The sequence below is a fragment of the Miniopterus natalensis genome, chromosome 8, assembly GCF_054644295.1.
Source record: "Miniopterus natalensis isolate mMinNat1 chromosome 8, mMinNat1.hap1, whole genome shotgun sequence".
NCBI classification, from domain to species: Eukaryota; Metazoa; Chordata; class Mammalia; order Chiroptera; family Miniopteridae; genus Miniopterus; species Miniopterus natalensis.
This window is the reverse complement of record NC_142088.1, coordinates 780,155-796,769: the sequence shown is the minus strand read 5'-3', so window position 1 is coordinate 796,769 and position 16,615 is coordinate 780,155. Positions and strand designations below refer to the sequence as shown.

Sequence of the window (16,615 nt, the reverse complement as noted above, 5' to 3'; positions counted from 1 at the left end):
AGCCTCAGATGCCCAGGAGGCCGGAGCTGGGGGACCAGTGTTGTCTTGAGGCCAGGCCTGGTGGCATGTTCTGATGGTCCAGTCCAGCCCTGGAGCCCCACTATGTTTCATATCTCTCACCAGAGAGACCCCTGCCCCAGCCACCCTGCCACTCCAAGCGGAGTCCTGCACGGTCTTGGGACAAAGCTGCCAGCCCTGTCCTCACCCCCCATCCCCTTGGGTGCTGCTGTATGCAAGGCCTGGCCCCTTGGCCGGAGGCTGGAAGCTGACACAGACGCAGGAACCGCTGTGGGATCCCTTTATTTGGGCACCACGGCCCACACCAGCAGCCTGGTAGACACTCAGCAAAGCCTCTTCTCGGGGCCTGGAGTGCCGAGGGCCCAGCCAAGAGCCGGGCCCCCTGGGTGTGAGGGGCAGGGCCCCCCGCAGGACAGACGGGTCCCCCAGGCACTGCAGCTCCTGCTGGCCTGGGTGCAGTGGGGCCTCTGGATACTTGCAGAGCAGTCACCTCCGGCCTGCCTCACCCCTTTTAGAGCCCAGGGTGCCTGGTGCCCAGCTCCTTCCCTCCCTGGGCACTGGGGCAGCCTGGGGCCCACTCAGCCTCGGGCAGCTGGCGGTCACTGCTCATTCCTGGCTGTAGCTGGAGCACATTTTCTTCTGGTACCGCGGACACCTAGGCTTCTGGCACTTGTCCACGGACTTCGGGGGCTTCTGGGGCTGCTGCTTGAACATGGGCAGATACAGACGCCCTGTTGGGGAAGGGAGGGCACAGGTGAGGCGGGTGTTTGGCACAGGACAGCCCACCTTGGAGGTCTCGGTCCTGTCCACCGGGCCAGGTCCTGGACCATCCCTGAGCTCCCAGGCCCTGCCCCCGTCAGTCCCCATCATTCCTCCCAGGAGTCCGGGAGGCCACAGAGGTACTGACGACCCACACGGGCGGGCAGCCAGCAGCAGCAGCCAGCACGGGCCGGTGCTTGTGCAGTTGTGCACACACCCAGACGCACCCGTGGGTGCACACAGACATGCACACACACATAGCAACGCATGCTCCGCTCCTCCAGGCGACCACATCCCTCCTCCTGGAGACAGCCTCTGTCCAGCACTGATGTTACAGTCAGAGCGCTAGCTCTTGTCCGGGACGGAGGGCCGATTCCCCCAATCCTCCGTCCCTGTGAGTAATGGGAGGGCAAGAACAGGGGTCGGTCTGTCTGTTGGGAACCCAAGACAGATGGCAGGTGGCATGTCAAGACCACCAGAGATGGAGGTGGGGCCCAGGGCAGGTGATGGGCAACGCAGGATGAGGTCCCCAGAGACCCATCAGCCCTCGTCCCCTCCCCCAGGCCCAGGCCCAAAGCGAAACCTCGGAGAAGCTAAACATCCCCACCTCCTCTGTGTGGCCTGAAACTAGGAACAGCAACCCTCCCCTCCCCTGGCTTCCAGCATAAACCCATTTCCATACCCGACCTGGGGAGGCAGAGAAACGAGCCAGTAAGATCTCAGAATACGCAGGGACAGCCAGAACCTGGAGGTGGGACTGAGCCCTCCCCGGCCGGAGAGGACAGGGTGGCAGCCTGAACCCTACCCCAGGTGACAGGGCCGCGCTGGCTGACACGGTGGAAATGGCGTCTCCAGGGCCTGGGGCGGGGGAGAGAGCACTCACACGGGGCCAGGCTGCTGGCAATCCGCATGGGAAAGGAGGAAACGGGGTCCCTACCGCACACTACAACTAAAAACACACTTCCAATGAAAGACGGACCGAAACGTGGAAACTGACGCTTCAAAACGTGGGGAAGACGGAGCACCTGTGATGGGCAGATGGAGCCACTTCCTCGGGACACAGAGCCACAGGCCACAAGGACGTGACCACGACGGGTCACCACGGCACCTTGGCATTCAAGCCTGAGGAAGACCAGAGACCTGGCCGGCCACACCACACACAAGCAGCTCTTACTGTTGACCAAAAGTTCAATAGAAAAAACGGGCAGACGCCACACGCACAGGTGAGTCACAGACAGGAGCCTGCCAGCGGCTGAGGAGCGGATGAGAAGCGCTCGGCCTCGCCTGTCACCAAGGAAATGGGAGACTCGGACGTTGGGTGTGGGGCCGTCCAGCGGGAAACAGAACCACCGACGAGCTGAGCAAAACCACGGGAGAGATGGGGGTGGTTCCACTGTGTCTGTCCAGCACCAGGCCGGACAGTTGGTGTGGACATCTGTCCACCAGGGTGGTGAGAGCTCAGGGGTCGTCCTGTTATTTTGCTGGTTTTTATAATTTCCGTATTGCCCCAGATGGGACCCTGGTTTTGTAGAGCCTGAAGCCTGTGTGTTGGCTGTCCCCCCCAAAACAAGGGGAAGCTAAGCCAGGGCCTCGGCCTGCGGAGGTGGGGGCCTGGCTCGCAGCCGGCCTACAGCGTGGCCAGCGGAAGCATGGCGGGGCAGGGGGCGGGTGGCAGGTGCTCGGCTCCCACGGCTCCGTGGAAGGAGACCCTCAGCTCCTGCCCCACGGTTTCTGCCTACTTCCTGGGACCCAACTGGCCACCCTCACCACCCGGCCCTCCAGAGAGCACAGAACTCTGGCTTCTGGGCGGAACCCTGATACGGGCAAATTCCAGGCCATTTGTCTCCATCACCAACATTCCAGCCCAACACCGACGCCCTCTCCCGCTCCCCAGGCCTCCTCCCGGCTGACCCTCTCCCTCCCCTCCCAGCTTCCTGGGCCTCTCTGCCCAAGGCTCCCCCCTGACCTCACCTGGCCACCCCTCAAGCATGGGATGCAGGGAGGGGCGGCCTCCAGACTGATCCCTCCATCTCCCACCCTGCCCTCCCCACCCGCCTCCCATCTCACCTGAGCCCCGCAGCCCCAGCTTCCACTGAAGTCACTGCCTGACCCCCTGCAAAACCCTACACCTCCGCAGTCCTGCCTTCCACCCACCCCACCCCACCCCACCCCACTCTTCCGTGCAGGCCTCGAGGGGCTGGGCCAGCTGGCCCAGAGCGTGGCACAGAGCAGGCCCACAAGGCGCCACGGGAACCACCGAGGGCGTGGAGACAAGCGGTCAGTTCCCACACATGCTGGAGACGGGCGACCCAGTTCCTCGAGGAGCAGGAAGTTTGGGGGAGAGCGGCGGTGAGGATGGCGCGGGGGTGTGGCCTGTGCCCAGCCAGCCTTCCAGGGGCACGAGGCCGTGGGCCAGACAGGTGTGGGCGCCACCCCTTGAGCGAAAACACACGGAGCCTCCCCGCCGACGGAGCAGACAGGAGAACAGGACAGAGCACAGTCCGGGCGAGGAAGCTAAAGGTTTACGCCCGATGAGTGACTTCACCGGAACGATCGGAAGGCGGGGTGCCCCGTGTCCTCTGAGAGGGGGGTCGCGGCGAGCGTTCCCCAAAAGCCACAAGGTAGCCTGCTGTCGTGGTCACCTGACTCCGCACAGCGCCAGCCAGTGCGCCACGGCGGGACGAAGGAAGAGCCACGAACGTAGGGGCTGGGACACCCCATCTGCACAAGGGTGCCCAGAGGGGAGAGCAAGCGGGGGCCTCCGTCTGGGCGCGGGAGGAGGGAGCCTCCACGCCAGGCAGGTACGGGCACAAGGGGCATCGAGTGACGGGTGGGGGAGGCGGGCGGGCGCAGCAAGGACCTGGACGGGACGTCTGCAGGTGGACACGGGGAATGCGGGCTGGGCTCTGCAGCCCTGCGCCCGGGTGGCCGCAGGACAGAGTGGAGGGTGGGGAGGGGGCGGCAGGGGCTCTGGAAGTGGCCGGTTTACGAGGGGCCGCGCGGACTCCCCGAGGGACCGGATGTGAGGTGGGGAGGCAAGAGCAGCGGACAGCGAACCTCCAGGAGGGAAACCGCCGGACCCCAGCGCGACGCTGCACCGCGACCCGGGAAACACCACTAGAAACTCGTGTCCCCTAACCAAACGAACGAGGGGCGGGTCCGACGAGGCACCGTCCGTCCGACTGTGGACGGCAGCAGGTGCGCTTCACGGGGACAGGCTATGGAGATGGGTCCCACGGGTGCCGGTTAACCAGAGGAGCGCGGCCTGCGCCACCCGGACCTTGAGAGCAGCCCCGGCTGGGCGGTGCCCACACCTCACACAAACGTTAACCCCAGGCCGCTTCCACAAGCACAGGCCAAGCGGGAACACCGGAAACCCCAGGCGTGCATCCCGGGTGGTCTCGTGTGGGGGCGGCTTCCGCGGTCAGCTCCCAGCAAGCCAGGCCCCAGAGGTCAGGACGGATCAGAGAGCCTCAGGCAACAAGCAGAGGGGGAGAAGGTGCCAGGCCTGAGGACTGGGGAGGGTGCTGGGCTTCGGGGGCTCAGCGAGTCAGGAAGAGCCACGCGGCGCGGACCCACGGGCTCGGGAAACTGACTCAGTCCGCGTGGGGGGAGGGCCCGCACGCGTCCACCGGTCCCTCAGGGGCCCAGAAAATGTCCTTGTTCTCTGACCCCCCCAGAGAGCCCGTGAAATGGGGGGGGGGACCCCTGAAACCTGAGCGTTTAACCTCTGCCAAAGGGGAACCCAGGCCAAGGCGAGCGTGGCACGCGGGTGAATGAACACGACGGAAACACCGTTGGCAACGCTGGGCAGAAGCACGTGAGGCGACCGAAGGTGGGCGGCGTGGGGAGGGCAGGTCGGGGCCACAGAATGGCCACTGTTCTAATTGAAAGTGGGGGCGAGAAACCTGCGTGCACACGGGGCTGAGGAACTGCGTGTGTGTGTGTGCATGCGTGTGTGTGCGTGTGCATGTGTGCGTGTGTGCGAGTGCGTGTGCATGTGAGTGTGCATGGGTGTGCATGGGTGTGTGTGCGCGTGTGCGCGTGCATGTGTGTGTGTGCGTGCGTGTGTGTGCGTGCATGCGTGTGTGTGCGTGTGCGTGGGATGAGACCCTGAAGGAACACGCTCGGGACACATGTCCTTGCGTGGGGGTCAGGGTGGTTGTCACTGTCGTCACACTGTCTTTTTAAAGGGTGACAACCACTCCCTGCTGCACAAAAACTAAATTGCCCCCAGGGACAGTCACGTTGCAGGAAAGTTAATAGCAAAGAAAGGTGCCCAAGGCTTAGTTTGGAGCAGGGGTGGGGGACCTTGTTTCTGCCAAGGGCCATTTGGATATTTATAAAATCACTCGCGAGCCACAGGAAAATATCAACTTAAAGATTAGCTGTGAGAGCAGCTCTGAGGTTTACTGAATTTCGAGGCCCGCCTGCGCTTGCCGTGGCAGGGCCGGACCCAGTGATTTCGCAGCCACACAGAGCCCGCGGGCTGGACGTTCCCCACCCCTGGCTTAAAGCCTACAGACTACGCTTCCACCTTCAGGTGCACACGTGTGCGTGCTCGTGTATCTGTGCGCACAAGCGTGGGTGGGTGCATGTGCGCGTCTGTGCGGACACACAGCAGCGTCAGCCGTGGGAAGTTCCAGGTATCGGGGTAAATGCCATTTATCTTTCCTTCCTCCTGCATGGGATGGAGCCTGGGGCGGAGGGCAAAGGCGTGGGCTCCTGGGACGCCCCCAAACAGCCCCAGGACACGGGAGCGCCTTCCGGCAGCAGCCTCTGCTCACTAGCACAACGAGAATTCACGAGCTGGCGGACGTAGCGGGAGCCACCCACCCCTTCTTGGAGCTCACCCAGCCCCTCACCAGGAAGGCCCTCCCCAGCCAGGAGCCACTCAGCCACGGTCACATTACAGGGCTGCCCAAGGTCACATTACGGGGCTGCCCAAGGTCACATTACGGGGCTGCCCAAGGTCACATTACAGGGCCTTGTCCCCTCTCCCAGGAGGCTTCCTCACCCCCTTACCGGAGCATCACCAGCAGCCCCCAGCAAAGTTCCCAACGGGGAGCCCCGACTTTGACAAGAGACCCAGGGAACCAGGCAAAACCACAGCTGCAGGCAGGACAGCTGGGACCAGCAAGGGGTCGGCCTGGCGGGGTCCCCACACAGGCTCCTTTGCCCCTTGCCCAGCCGTCCCACCTGCCCCCACCACTCTGCTCTCAGCCGCAAGGCCCCTGCCGCCCCTGGCAGGCCGCCCTCACTCCCGCTGCCCTCTCTCGCCCGCCCGCCCACAAAAGCAAGCCCGCCAACCACGGCCCACCCTCCTCATGCCATGATCCTGGCTCACACAGGCACATCCCGTCCCTGCTCCACCTCGGTCATGGTGATTTCACTCCCACTGTCACCCCCTAACACGCCTGGCACACGCGGACAATGCCCGGGTGCCTTGGGGAGGAACAGGAGACACCCGCCCGGGATGGAGCGCGGAGGCGCGGGCTCCGGGGAGCACCTGCCAGCACCAGCCTGTGCCCCACCGACCCGCATCTGCCTGAAGGCCGCCAGGTCCGCGCGGAGGTGAGACGGGTGACGCCCTCGGGAGCCCTGGGCTGGCCTGTGTACGGCTGAGCAGCACAGACAGGGTTAAAAACACGCCCCGGGGACCACTTTATTGTGAGGTCAGGAGGGAGACGCCACCACAGCCCTCGCTCGGGTGCAGACTTCCCGCATTAGGGCCGCAGGCAGCCCAGGTGGCCCCGGGTGCAGGTGCCCGCAGGTGAGACTCCGGCTCTGGCACGGAGAACACTCCTCTACTGAGATCCTTCCACCCTCGGGCTCTCTTCCAGGTGGGTCCCTGGATTGGAAACTGGCAGAGAGGAGGACCGTGAGGGGCCTGGGCACCCCCAAGGAGGCGGGGCGCAGGCAGGTGCAGGAGCGCAGGCCCCGCCCGAGCCCACACCCCCTCCTGGCCTCGCCACCTGGAACGGCGCTTCAGCTCCGGGTGCCGGCTCCCCCACAGCAGCCCTGGGCTGAGCGCCCTGGGGTGCGGACCCAGGCACCGCTGTGCTCTGTGCTCACACGTGACATACACGGCTGATTGCTCTTCAAAGCGGGAGCCTCGCAGCCCTGGGCACACGGGCATGGATGGCATCCGCCGTGAGCGGGGAAAGGCCAGGCTGGCTCAGAGCCTCCCTGTCTGCGCACAGGCCCGTCTGGGGACTCTGGAGACTAGCTTTGCCTGCAGAGATCTCAGGGATGCTGGGGACCCTCACCGGCCACCCCGCGGGCCAGGGCCTGTGCTCTGGAAGCAGCCGGCGGCACTGGGACTCACCGAGGGCCATCAGGGTGCTGCAGTCCCTGCCGTGGAAGTCCATCCAGGCTCTGGTCTTGCAGCTCTTGCTGCAGGTCAGGATCCCGTAGCAGCGGCTGCAGGGCAGCAGGCGCACCCCGACCGAGCGGCCACACTGGGAGCAGAACTTGAAGAAGGGAATCCTGCCAGGGGCCACGTGGCCATCAGGCAGTGCCTGCCCTCCCCCCCCACCCGGTGCCGCCGACCCGGGCTCCTCGACCTTCCCTGTGTCTTCTGCGTGTGGATGGAGACCTGAAGTCCCATCCAGGGATGTCCAGCCCAGGCCGGTCAGAACAGAAAATAAACACCGTGTCCAGGGCGCCCCCCGGGGGCTCTAACAAGGCTGGGCAGTGGGACCAGTGGGACCCTCATGTGCCACCCACCTCACGGGCAGGGAGGGTTTCTGTGTCTTGTGGGAAGAGCAGCTCCCGGCGGGCACACACCTTCCCCCTCTGCCTCAACAGGAAAGTGAACCCAGGTGGGCAGCCCCGCCTGCCCCTCATCAACCCGACTGTCCACCAGGTGGGCAGCCCCGCCGACCTACCTGCCACATGCCTACCACCCAGCTGCCCTCCAGACACAGAGCACCCGGCTCCTCGAATGTGCCCCGAAGCCCCCACTGCCACTCCCATCCTGGCCCGTGCCCACGGCAAGTGGGGCCCTGCCAGCTACTTACTGCTCCAGCTCCTCCAAGTGCTGCACCCGGAATGGGCTGGGGCCCTTCTGCTTCAGCCTGTGGCAGGGCATCAGCTGTGCTGTTCCCAGAGACCCGCGTCAGACTCCGTGCGCCCTCCTGGTGGCGCTGGGGTGTCCACGGGCGGAGGGCGCACCGGGCTGCCTGCAGGGAGCCCACCCTGGAACTCCAGGGAGGCAGGTGGGGACCCCAGGCCCTTGACATCCCGCGATGGGTCCCAGGAGGCAGAGTGGGGCCTGGCCTGGAGGGGTCAGGCCGCCCATGGCCCCCGGGGGGCTTCCCTCTGCTCCTGCATCCTGCCCAGCCTTCTGCAGCCCCCAGGGCACCGTTCCCCTACACCGTCCACCAGCGCAGTGGCCCCCTCGTCACGCCAATCAAAGGCTCTGGGGCAGCACCAGGTTTCTCTGGCCTCACCCAGCGTGAAGCCCCCTCTGGAAGGGGGACCCCAGCTCTGCTCTCCAGCCACTGTGGGAGGGTGCAACGTGGGCTGGGTGACCAGAGGGCAGTGAGTCCCCCACAGTACCCACAGTGTCCACCGTGTCCCTTCACTGTCCTCGCCTTAGACACACCTTATCCCCCCAGAAAGGCCACCTAACCCCTGCTTCCCCGCCACCCCTTCAGACACAGGAACCCCACAAGGAAACACCTGCTGGCCAGGAGAGCAGGAAGGTGGGAGCCCTCCTTCCGCCCCCCCCGCCCCCCCCCCACCAGCACACAGGCCGCCGCTCGAGCCGCTGTGGCGAGGAGGACCCGGGCCCGGGAAGCCAGCTGACAGGGCACCTGTCGTCCGGGCAACGTTGGGACGGCCGTGTGGCACCAGGGATGCTTCTGGGACAGGTGACCGTAGAGAACGCGCAAGGGCCCTGTACAGTGTGGCTCAGGGACTGAAGGGTTGGGGGTTCGATCCCCAGCCCCAGTTGGGTGGCAACCAATCGATGTGTCTCTCTCGAATCGATGTCCCCGCCCCGTCTCCCCCTCCCACTCTGTTGAAAAATCAATGAAAAAATATCCTCAGGTGAGGATTTAAAAATAAAAGAACATACAAGGGGTCCTGAAGCTGTGGCTCACCCCCCACCTAAGTCCCTATAAAGTGCACGGTCCAGCGGCTTTTAGTGCATTTGCGGGTGTCGACCGTCATCACAATCAATTCCAGAGCATCCCCACCCCCCAAAACGGACCAACTCAACAGCCACCATGCTCTGACCCCCAGCCTGACAGTCGCCACGTCCTGACCCCCGGCCCTTACAGCCGCCACCCCGTCACCCCCGGCCCTGACAGCCGCCACGCCCTGACCCCCGGCCTGACAGTCGCCACGTCCTGACACCCCGTCCTGACAGCCGCCACCCCCTGACCCCTGGCCCCCAGCCCCCGGTGACCCCTCTCCACTTGGTCTGCAGCTTTGCCCGTTCTGGACGTTTCATAGATACGTGGTCCCTGTGACCGGCTTTCTCTGAGCGTCAGGGTTTCACGGTCCATCCACGCTGTGGTGAGTGTCAGGGCTTCACTCCTCTCTGAGGGTGGAAATACTCCGTGTGCGCATCGGCCACGACTTGCCTCTGCCGCAGACATCCGTGTACGGTGCTGGGGGGACATGTCATTTCTCTTGGGCACGCGGACGGGAGCGGAATTGCCGGATCACGTGGCGACCCTGGTTGGCATGTGAGGAACCGCCGACGGCTGCCATCCCTCCCCAGCAGCGGGCGGGAGGCTCTGCCTTCTCCGCCTGCTTCTATACTTGTTACATTTTCATACTATTTTCATTGATTTCAGAGAGAGGAAGGGAGAGGGAGAGAGAGAAACATCAGTGATGAGAGTCATTGATCGGCTGCCTCCTGCGGGCCCCCCACTGGGGATCCAGCCCGCAACCCGGGCACGTGCCCTGACCGGGAATCGAACCCCGATCTCCTGGTACCTGGGGCGATGTCAACCGCTGAGCCACGCCGGCCGGGCCACTTGTTGCATTTTGATCACAGCGTCACACTGAGGTGACACCTCACTGGTTCTTCCCTGACGACCAATCATGCGCCTCTTTCCACGGGCTCGTTGGCCATTTATACGCCTCTTCAGAGACAGCCAGGTAGAGGCCGGTGTAAGTAAGACTAACTCCATCTCTGTGCCTGGTTTCTTTTCTGTCTGCGTCTTCCTGCTGTGAACTCCGACCTAACGCTCAGCCAGCGCTGCGCGGCCTCGCGGTCACGGAGGAGCTGTGCTCCGGGCGCTTGCACTGCGCAGCCACGGAGGTTTCCGTCAGCGTCGCCTGGAGCAGCGCAGCCGCCGGGAAAACGTCCACGGAGGTGCTGGCGTCAGCTGGAAGCAGCTGCATCTCGGGCCCGTCCCCACGTCTGCTCAGCGATGAGCACCTTAGCTGTGTGGCCGCACTGACTGTGACAGCTGTCGGCCGCGGAGGTCAGCCTGCGGACTGTGGCGTCCCCTCGGCTCGATCCCGTCCCTGGAAGGGACTCGACCCTCCAGGATACTTGCATTCCACGCAGCTGCTGGCCTTGTTGTTCAGTCTCGATCTGGGGGTCGCTGGACCCTCTCTCCACCCTCAGACAAATTTCTATTCACATTTTCTGTCCGCTTTTTAATTCAATTATTGAATTCAATTATCGAATTGTAACAGGTTATTCTACATACAAGTTCCTTATGCAATGTAGGATTGACAACTACAGGGTGTCCCTGAAAAATGTATGCACACTGATAGCTCAGCCTTGAAAGTGAAACGTATCTTAATAAACACCGCCTTTATCATTACTGTGCCTACACTGTGCGCACATTTTTTGGGCACCCTATACATTCTCCCATAGGCTGTTTTTTCATTTTCCTGGCAGTGTCCTTGAAGCAAAAAAAGGTGTTAATTTCAATGACGTCCAGTTTATCTATTTTTTCTTTCATTTTTGGTGTCGCATCTAGGAAGCCATCGCCAAATCCTAGGATGTGAAGACTTACCCCTGAAGTTTTCTCCTAAGAGTTTTATACTTTAAGCTCATCCATACTGAACTAATTTTTACAGGCGACGTGAGGGGTAAACTCCATTCCTTTGTGTTTGGATAACGGGCTGTCCCAGCACCAGCTGCTGAAAGACGGCTGTCCTCACCCGTTAAAACCCTGGCGGCGGCGGGACAGGCCTCCCTCATGGCCCGTCCTGGCCCAGCCCTTCCCCCGGCTGTGCCCGCGGCCACCCACCTCTCTTGCTCAGGTACAGCAGCTTCGGGTCCCACTGGCCCTCCTTGGCCAGGACGGCGCGGCGCAGCTGGAAGCCCACGTATTCCAGGAGCCGCTTCCGGGCCAGGAAGATCTCCCGCTCCGCCGGCATCAGCGTGTGGAAGGGGCAGTGGGCGATCTTCCGGTCCTGCGGCACAGCGCCAGTCACCGTGGGCACCGGCCCCCCCGGGGTGACACACACGGGGGGGGCACACCTCCGCCCTCGGCGCTCATTGTGAGGATGAACGGGGAGAGCACCCCAACAGCCAGGCCCAGGCAGCCGCGCCCGTGACGCGCCCACGACACGCCCGGGGGCCGGGCCTTCTCTTCCCGAAGGCCGGGACTCGCTTTGGTGGGGGGCATGAGGGACCTTTGGCCCAGCTTTGCCCAAGAGACCCGAAAGGCCCCAGCTCCACCCCGTCACCGGCAGGAGACTCAAAGCCGTACCTGGTAGAACTTGAAATACCCGTAGTCTACGACGGTGCCCACGGCCACCTTGTCCCCCTGCGTGAGCGTCACTGGGGCCAGCATGTCAGCCCCGTAATTGATGAGCTGGTCGATCTGCGGAGAACGGGGCTCCGTCACGCGCTTGTAGACCTCCAGCCACCAGGAGGCAGGATCTGGAACTGGGGTGTCCAGGCCCCCAATGGCACCCACGGCTTCCAGGCCCTTTGGCCAACCTCACTGGCCGGCAGGAGGACAGCCCAGGGTTGTGGCTCCCAGCAGGGGAGCAGGCACTGCCCAGACAGGCTGCCACCTACGTTCCCCAGGGAGGCCCCTTTCCCAGGGGCACAGAGAGAAACCAACAAGATAGATGCGCCACCTCACGGACAAGAAGTTGGGGTGTCACTGCATCAGCTGTTGTGGGGAGTCAGGCCAGGCCACTCCTGACTCCCTTGATTAGGATCCTTGGCTGATGCCCACTCAACACAGAAAAATCTAGAATCCCGCAGCCAGACCAAAACCACGGCCCACAGCTTTCCCGAGGAAATCCAGGGGCCTTCTGCACATAGTTTAGATCTATAACCTTCAAGGGCAAGAATCTCTCATCCATCCTCAAGTCGTTAGAGCACCGAGGCTTGGAGGGCACAGAGCACGACCCCGTGAGGCCCCGCCTGCCGGGAAGGAGGCCAGACCCGGGGTCCCACACGTTCAGGCTCAGGACCCCGTGCCACTGGACAGTGTGCCCACCCCCCACGCCCACTGCCTCACCAGGGCCAGCCTCCTGTCCATGCTCCTCCAGTGCTCGTAGAAGATGTCACAGGCCACACACAGGGCACTGCCCAAGCCCTTGGTCAGGAGCAGGTTGGGGTCAGCGCCATGGGACAGCAGCTCCTTTACAACCTGGACACAGACAGGCCTGTCAGCACCACCAGGCCCCTCCCTCCGCTGCAGGGAGTCTGGGAGCGAGGCCACAGCTAGACTCACTGAGGCCACCCCGGGCGCTCTCCACGGCTCCCACCCATAGGCTCCAGGGCCAGCTGGGGGTGGGCACAGGGTGGCTCCTTGAGGGGTGGCTGCCATTCCTTCCACCCGGGCACCCCGCCAGCACTCTGTTGGCACACTGTCCAGTCTTGTTGGCCATCCCAGGGGCACTGCTGGGCCACATGGGCCAGTGCTCGGCCTGTCAGCCCCTCACCCCTGGGACCAGTCTGCCTCTGCCTGGGGCACCTGGGCCTCTCTGACCGCCTGGTCAGACAGGAGTGGGCCACAGGTCCATTGTTCCCTGTAGTGTCCCCAGCTGCCAGCTCAGGTGCCACCCGGAAAGCCAGGAGTAAGAACGTGCTCACCAGGTCATTCCCGCTGGCGATGGACAGGGAGAGCGGGGAGTGGCCGCTCCACAGCAGGCTGGTGTTCGCCCTGTGGGACAGGAGGAGCTGGACGATGTCCCTGGCGCACTGGGTGGGGAAAGGCAGAGGCCAGCAGGTGAAAGAGGCCCCGGGCCCGGAAGGACCTGGCTCGGATCCTTAACCCAGACGTCCCGAAACCAACTGTTTCCTCCACCCAGCACCTTGCCCAGCTCAGAGTCTGAATTCTAGGCAGGTGACTGGTGGGTGGGTGGATCCTCAAACAAAGATGTTTTCTAACCATCTGTTATTTCCAATGAAAAACAGGAAGGACGAGTGATGGGTGAATTGATTTAGAACTTGTTTTCCAAGGAAGGAGAGAGTCAGGACCCTAAGGCCGTCACAGCAGGCGGGAGCAGGTGTAGCTGGGGCTCAGGGTCTACCAGGACACAGCGGGGGGGAGGAGCCCAGCGCTGAAAGGAGACGTTTTGCATGGGGAGAGTCATTGCACCCTCCTGCCCTTCCCCCTGGGGAACCCCAATCTCCCTCCTCCTCCCCACTGGAACGCAGACGTGATGGCTGGACTGCTGCAGCCCCCGCCTCTCAGGCCTGGTATTTTGCCCCAGCCGCCTGACCTCGACCTAATGATGATGTTGCCTCTATTGTCCCCTAATTTTGCTTCCCCAAAGCGTTTCCAAACCCCAAGTCAGCACAGAGGACACAGGTGTGTGGGTTGAAAAGCACTGTGTGCAAAGCCCGGGCCTGGCCCCCCAGGTCCCCCAGGCCCACCTCTGCCACTTGGTTTCCTCTTCTGAGGAATTAATCCCACGGCCCACGGGAGGCGGTGCTGCAGGGCCAGAGGGGCCACCACCTGGGCTCTGCAGGACCCAAGCCCGCCGGGGAACTGAGTCAGAGGGCGACTGAGGTATACAGGCCAGTTCCAGCCCAGGCGTCCCAGGCCGGCCACGCCCACATGTTTGAGCAGGCCCCACACAGGGAAAGCGAAGCCACACCGTGACCCACGTGTGTGCAGGCGTGTGCGTGGACGCGTGTCCCTTAAACGTGCTCTCACACAGCGCTTCAACACACAAGTCACGGGCAGGGCCTGCTGACACTCTGCTGTGCTTTGACCTAGTGTATCCCATCTCACTGTGGATGTGACCCACCCCGTTCTGAAAACCGCTCAGGCAGGGTGGCCGGGGGCCGTCCCAAGGTCGATCCCCTCAGTGCAGCTCGTCCCCCACCATCGCTGCTGGCTCACTGCCCTGCCCAACACACACAGACACACACTCGCACATGCACCTCCCAAGCACACACCCACGCACTTGCACACACGTGCACACATGTACACACATTGTGACACATATAGTACAACTCACACAGACATGCTTATGTGCATGCAGGTGCATGTACACAAGCACAGAACATGCATGTGCACATTCATGTAAACACATGCACATGTGCACACCCAGGGCACACACGTGTGCACACACACATGCACACAGCTCCCACCTGCCCCGCAAAGGCCCCGCTCACCCTGTGGTTGTCCTCCCGCTCACAGGCCACATGCAGAGGGGTCCTGCCTCCCTCATCAGGGACGGACGTGCATGTGCTGTAGTAGATGCTCGGCGGGCCTGTCTCGTTGTTGAGCTTCATGCTTGAAGGCAGCAGGTCCAGCTGTGGGCAGACAGAGGGCTCAGGCCCTGGCCCTGAGCCTTTCCCCTAAGTGCCCAGAGACCTGCCACCTGCCCGACCAGGCGGGGCTACGAGCCCTCTGCAGGTGCGAGCTCACACACAGATGCTCACTCAGAGGAGCCGGCTGCCCACCTCTCTGGACTGCAGGTCTGAGGCAGCACCCCGAGAAACCCTCTCCAACGCATCCTGCACGTGCACCCCAAGCCCTCCCCTGGCGCTGTCACTCGGGTGAGCGGTGTGCACACTGCTGCAGAGCCAGGCTGGTTTGGGGACCACAGAGCATCCACCAATCTTGTCAGGACAAGTGAAATGAAAGTGAAATTTGGAACTAAATGGACAGCACTGTCAGCAGAGGGCCCTGGGCCCCACCGCCCCCCTCCTGGGTGGCAGGCAGCCCACCTTGCTCGCTTTGTAGACATCGTCCTGGTCGGTCGCCCTGGCGTCCACGTCTGTGATCGCGTGGAGCAACAGCTCCGTGATCTTGACTCCCTCCTCCCCGGGAAGGGCAGCTGCAATGTGGAGGGGGGTCAGGGCCCCCAGCTGCGGAGGAAACGCAGGAGGGGTGAGGCACTGCTCCCGGGTGAGAGACTCCCCTCGGTGCTGGGGCCTGTCCAGGGCGGGAGCCCATGCCGGTCCCAAAGTCCCATGCACAGCAGTGCTTTCTCACCAGCCCCGTGTGACACTCAGGACAACAAGGGACCGCGGACATGTCCATTCCAATTCATAAAATGCTCCATCTGCCCGGGCCACAGACAAGGGTGCAGGCCCTGGTGCCGGTTTCATTTTAGACTGACTGTCCCTGCCTCCCTCCAGGAAAAGCCTGTCCTCCCTGGCAGGCCCTTTTTCAGGTGCCTGTAGCTCCTGATGCCAGTCCTTACTCTTCCAGGTGCCAGTAATACTGCCTACTCAAGTGTTTTAATGAAGCAAAACTTCCATTTGAAAGATGAATGTAAATATCCAATTCTTGATTGGGGATGGATGGGTGGGTAGACGGATGGATGGATGGATGGATGGGTGACTGGGTGAGTGGGTAGATGGGTGGGTGGATGGATGGGTGGATAGGTGGGTTGATGGATGGACAGGTGGGTGGATGGGTGGATGGTGGGTGGGTGGATGGGTGGATAGATGGATGGGTGGGTGGGTGGATGGATAGGTGGGTGGATGGTGGGTGGGTGGGTGGATGAATGAGTATGTCTGTGCCAAGTTTAAAGGCTGCAACCTTAGCCAGTTTCAAAGGTGGAATCCAATTAGTGAACTTAAAAAATTATGACGAACTGTCCTGGGCCCCATGTGGACTCTGTTCTCCTGATCACTTTACCTTACTCTCAGGAGAGAAGGAAAGAAACGGCCTGGCCAGGGGGCCCATAAGGTGAGACCCACCTGCCCCTGAGAGTAACGGCTGAGTAACACCAGCCTGTCTGTACCATCTACACTCTAAACACAAATAAGGGCCTGAGTGACTGCAGGCGGGCAGGGTGCCCGCGCAGCCAGAGCAGGAAAACGGGGTACCAGTGAGGGTCAAAACCCAGCGCTCTGACCTCACACCGAGTGGCCGGCTGCAGTCTGCCCCCTGCCTTGCTCCCCACACCCGTGGCTCTGGCTCGGGGCCCTACTCGGGGGGCCGACCTCAGGGCCCTACCTCGGGCGTCCTACCTTTTGGGCCCTACCTCGGGGGGGAACTGGATGTCTGTCCTGGCACCGTTCTCGAGCAGCAGCTTCACCCCGTCCACGTCCCCGGCCTTCACAGGGAAGAACAGGACCTGCATGGGCACGCGGCACAGGTTGGGGTCAGCGCCTCGGTGCAGCAGGCGGTGGATGGTCAGCCACCTGTTTCTGTGTCTGGAAGGATCAGCGTGACGTGTCACAGGCTGGAGGAGGCGCAGGACGCAATAACCAGTCCCTGCCACGGTGTCAGCGAGTGCAGCTCCCGGGAGGCTGGCGTCCTCTCGTGCGCAGGGTGCAGGTGAAGCAATGTGACGTGACCGTCACAGGACTGTTGCGCAAGTCACACGACTACCACGTGCGATTTAGGGTTATCAGGAGAATCACTTCAACCTCGCAGATTCCCCGGCAGGGTCTGAGACACCCCGGAGGACGCAATTCGAGAACCAC

The 16,615-nt window shown here is 62.8% G+C and overlaps 1 protein-coding gene across 1 annotated transcript; it reads right to left on the bottom strand.

Moving 5' to 3' along the window:
• Positions 1-284: 284 nt before the first annotated feature.
• LOC107530039 (ankyrin repeat and MYND domain-containing protein 1) lies at positions 285-16,353 on the bottom strand. The gene is made up of 10 exons (XM_016203636.2): positions 16,171-16,353; positions 14,903-15,043; positions 14,345-14,485; positions 12,812-12,919; positions 12,234-12,365; positions 11,469-11,582; positions 11,004-11,169; positions 7,800-7,878; positions 7,106-7,266; positions 285-749 (listed from the first exon to the last, which is right to left on the bottom strand). Exons 1-10 carry the CDS (start codon positions 16,267-16,269, stop codon positions 625-627), a joined length of 1,266 nt encoding a protein of 421 aa, XP_016059122.2. The 5' UTR covers positions 16,270-16,353; the 3' UTR covers positions 285-624.
• Between the last annotated feature and the right edge of the window lie 262 nt (positions 16,354-16,615).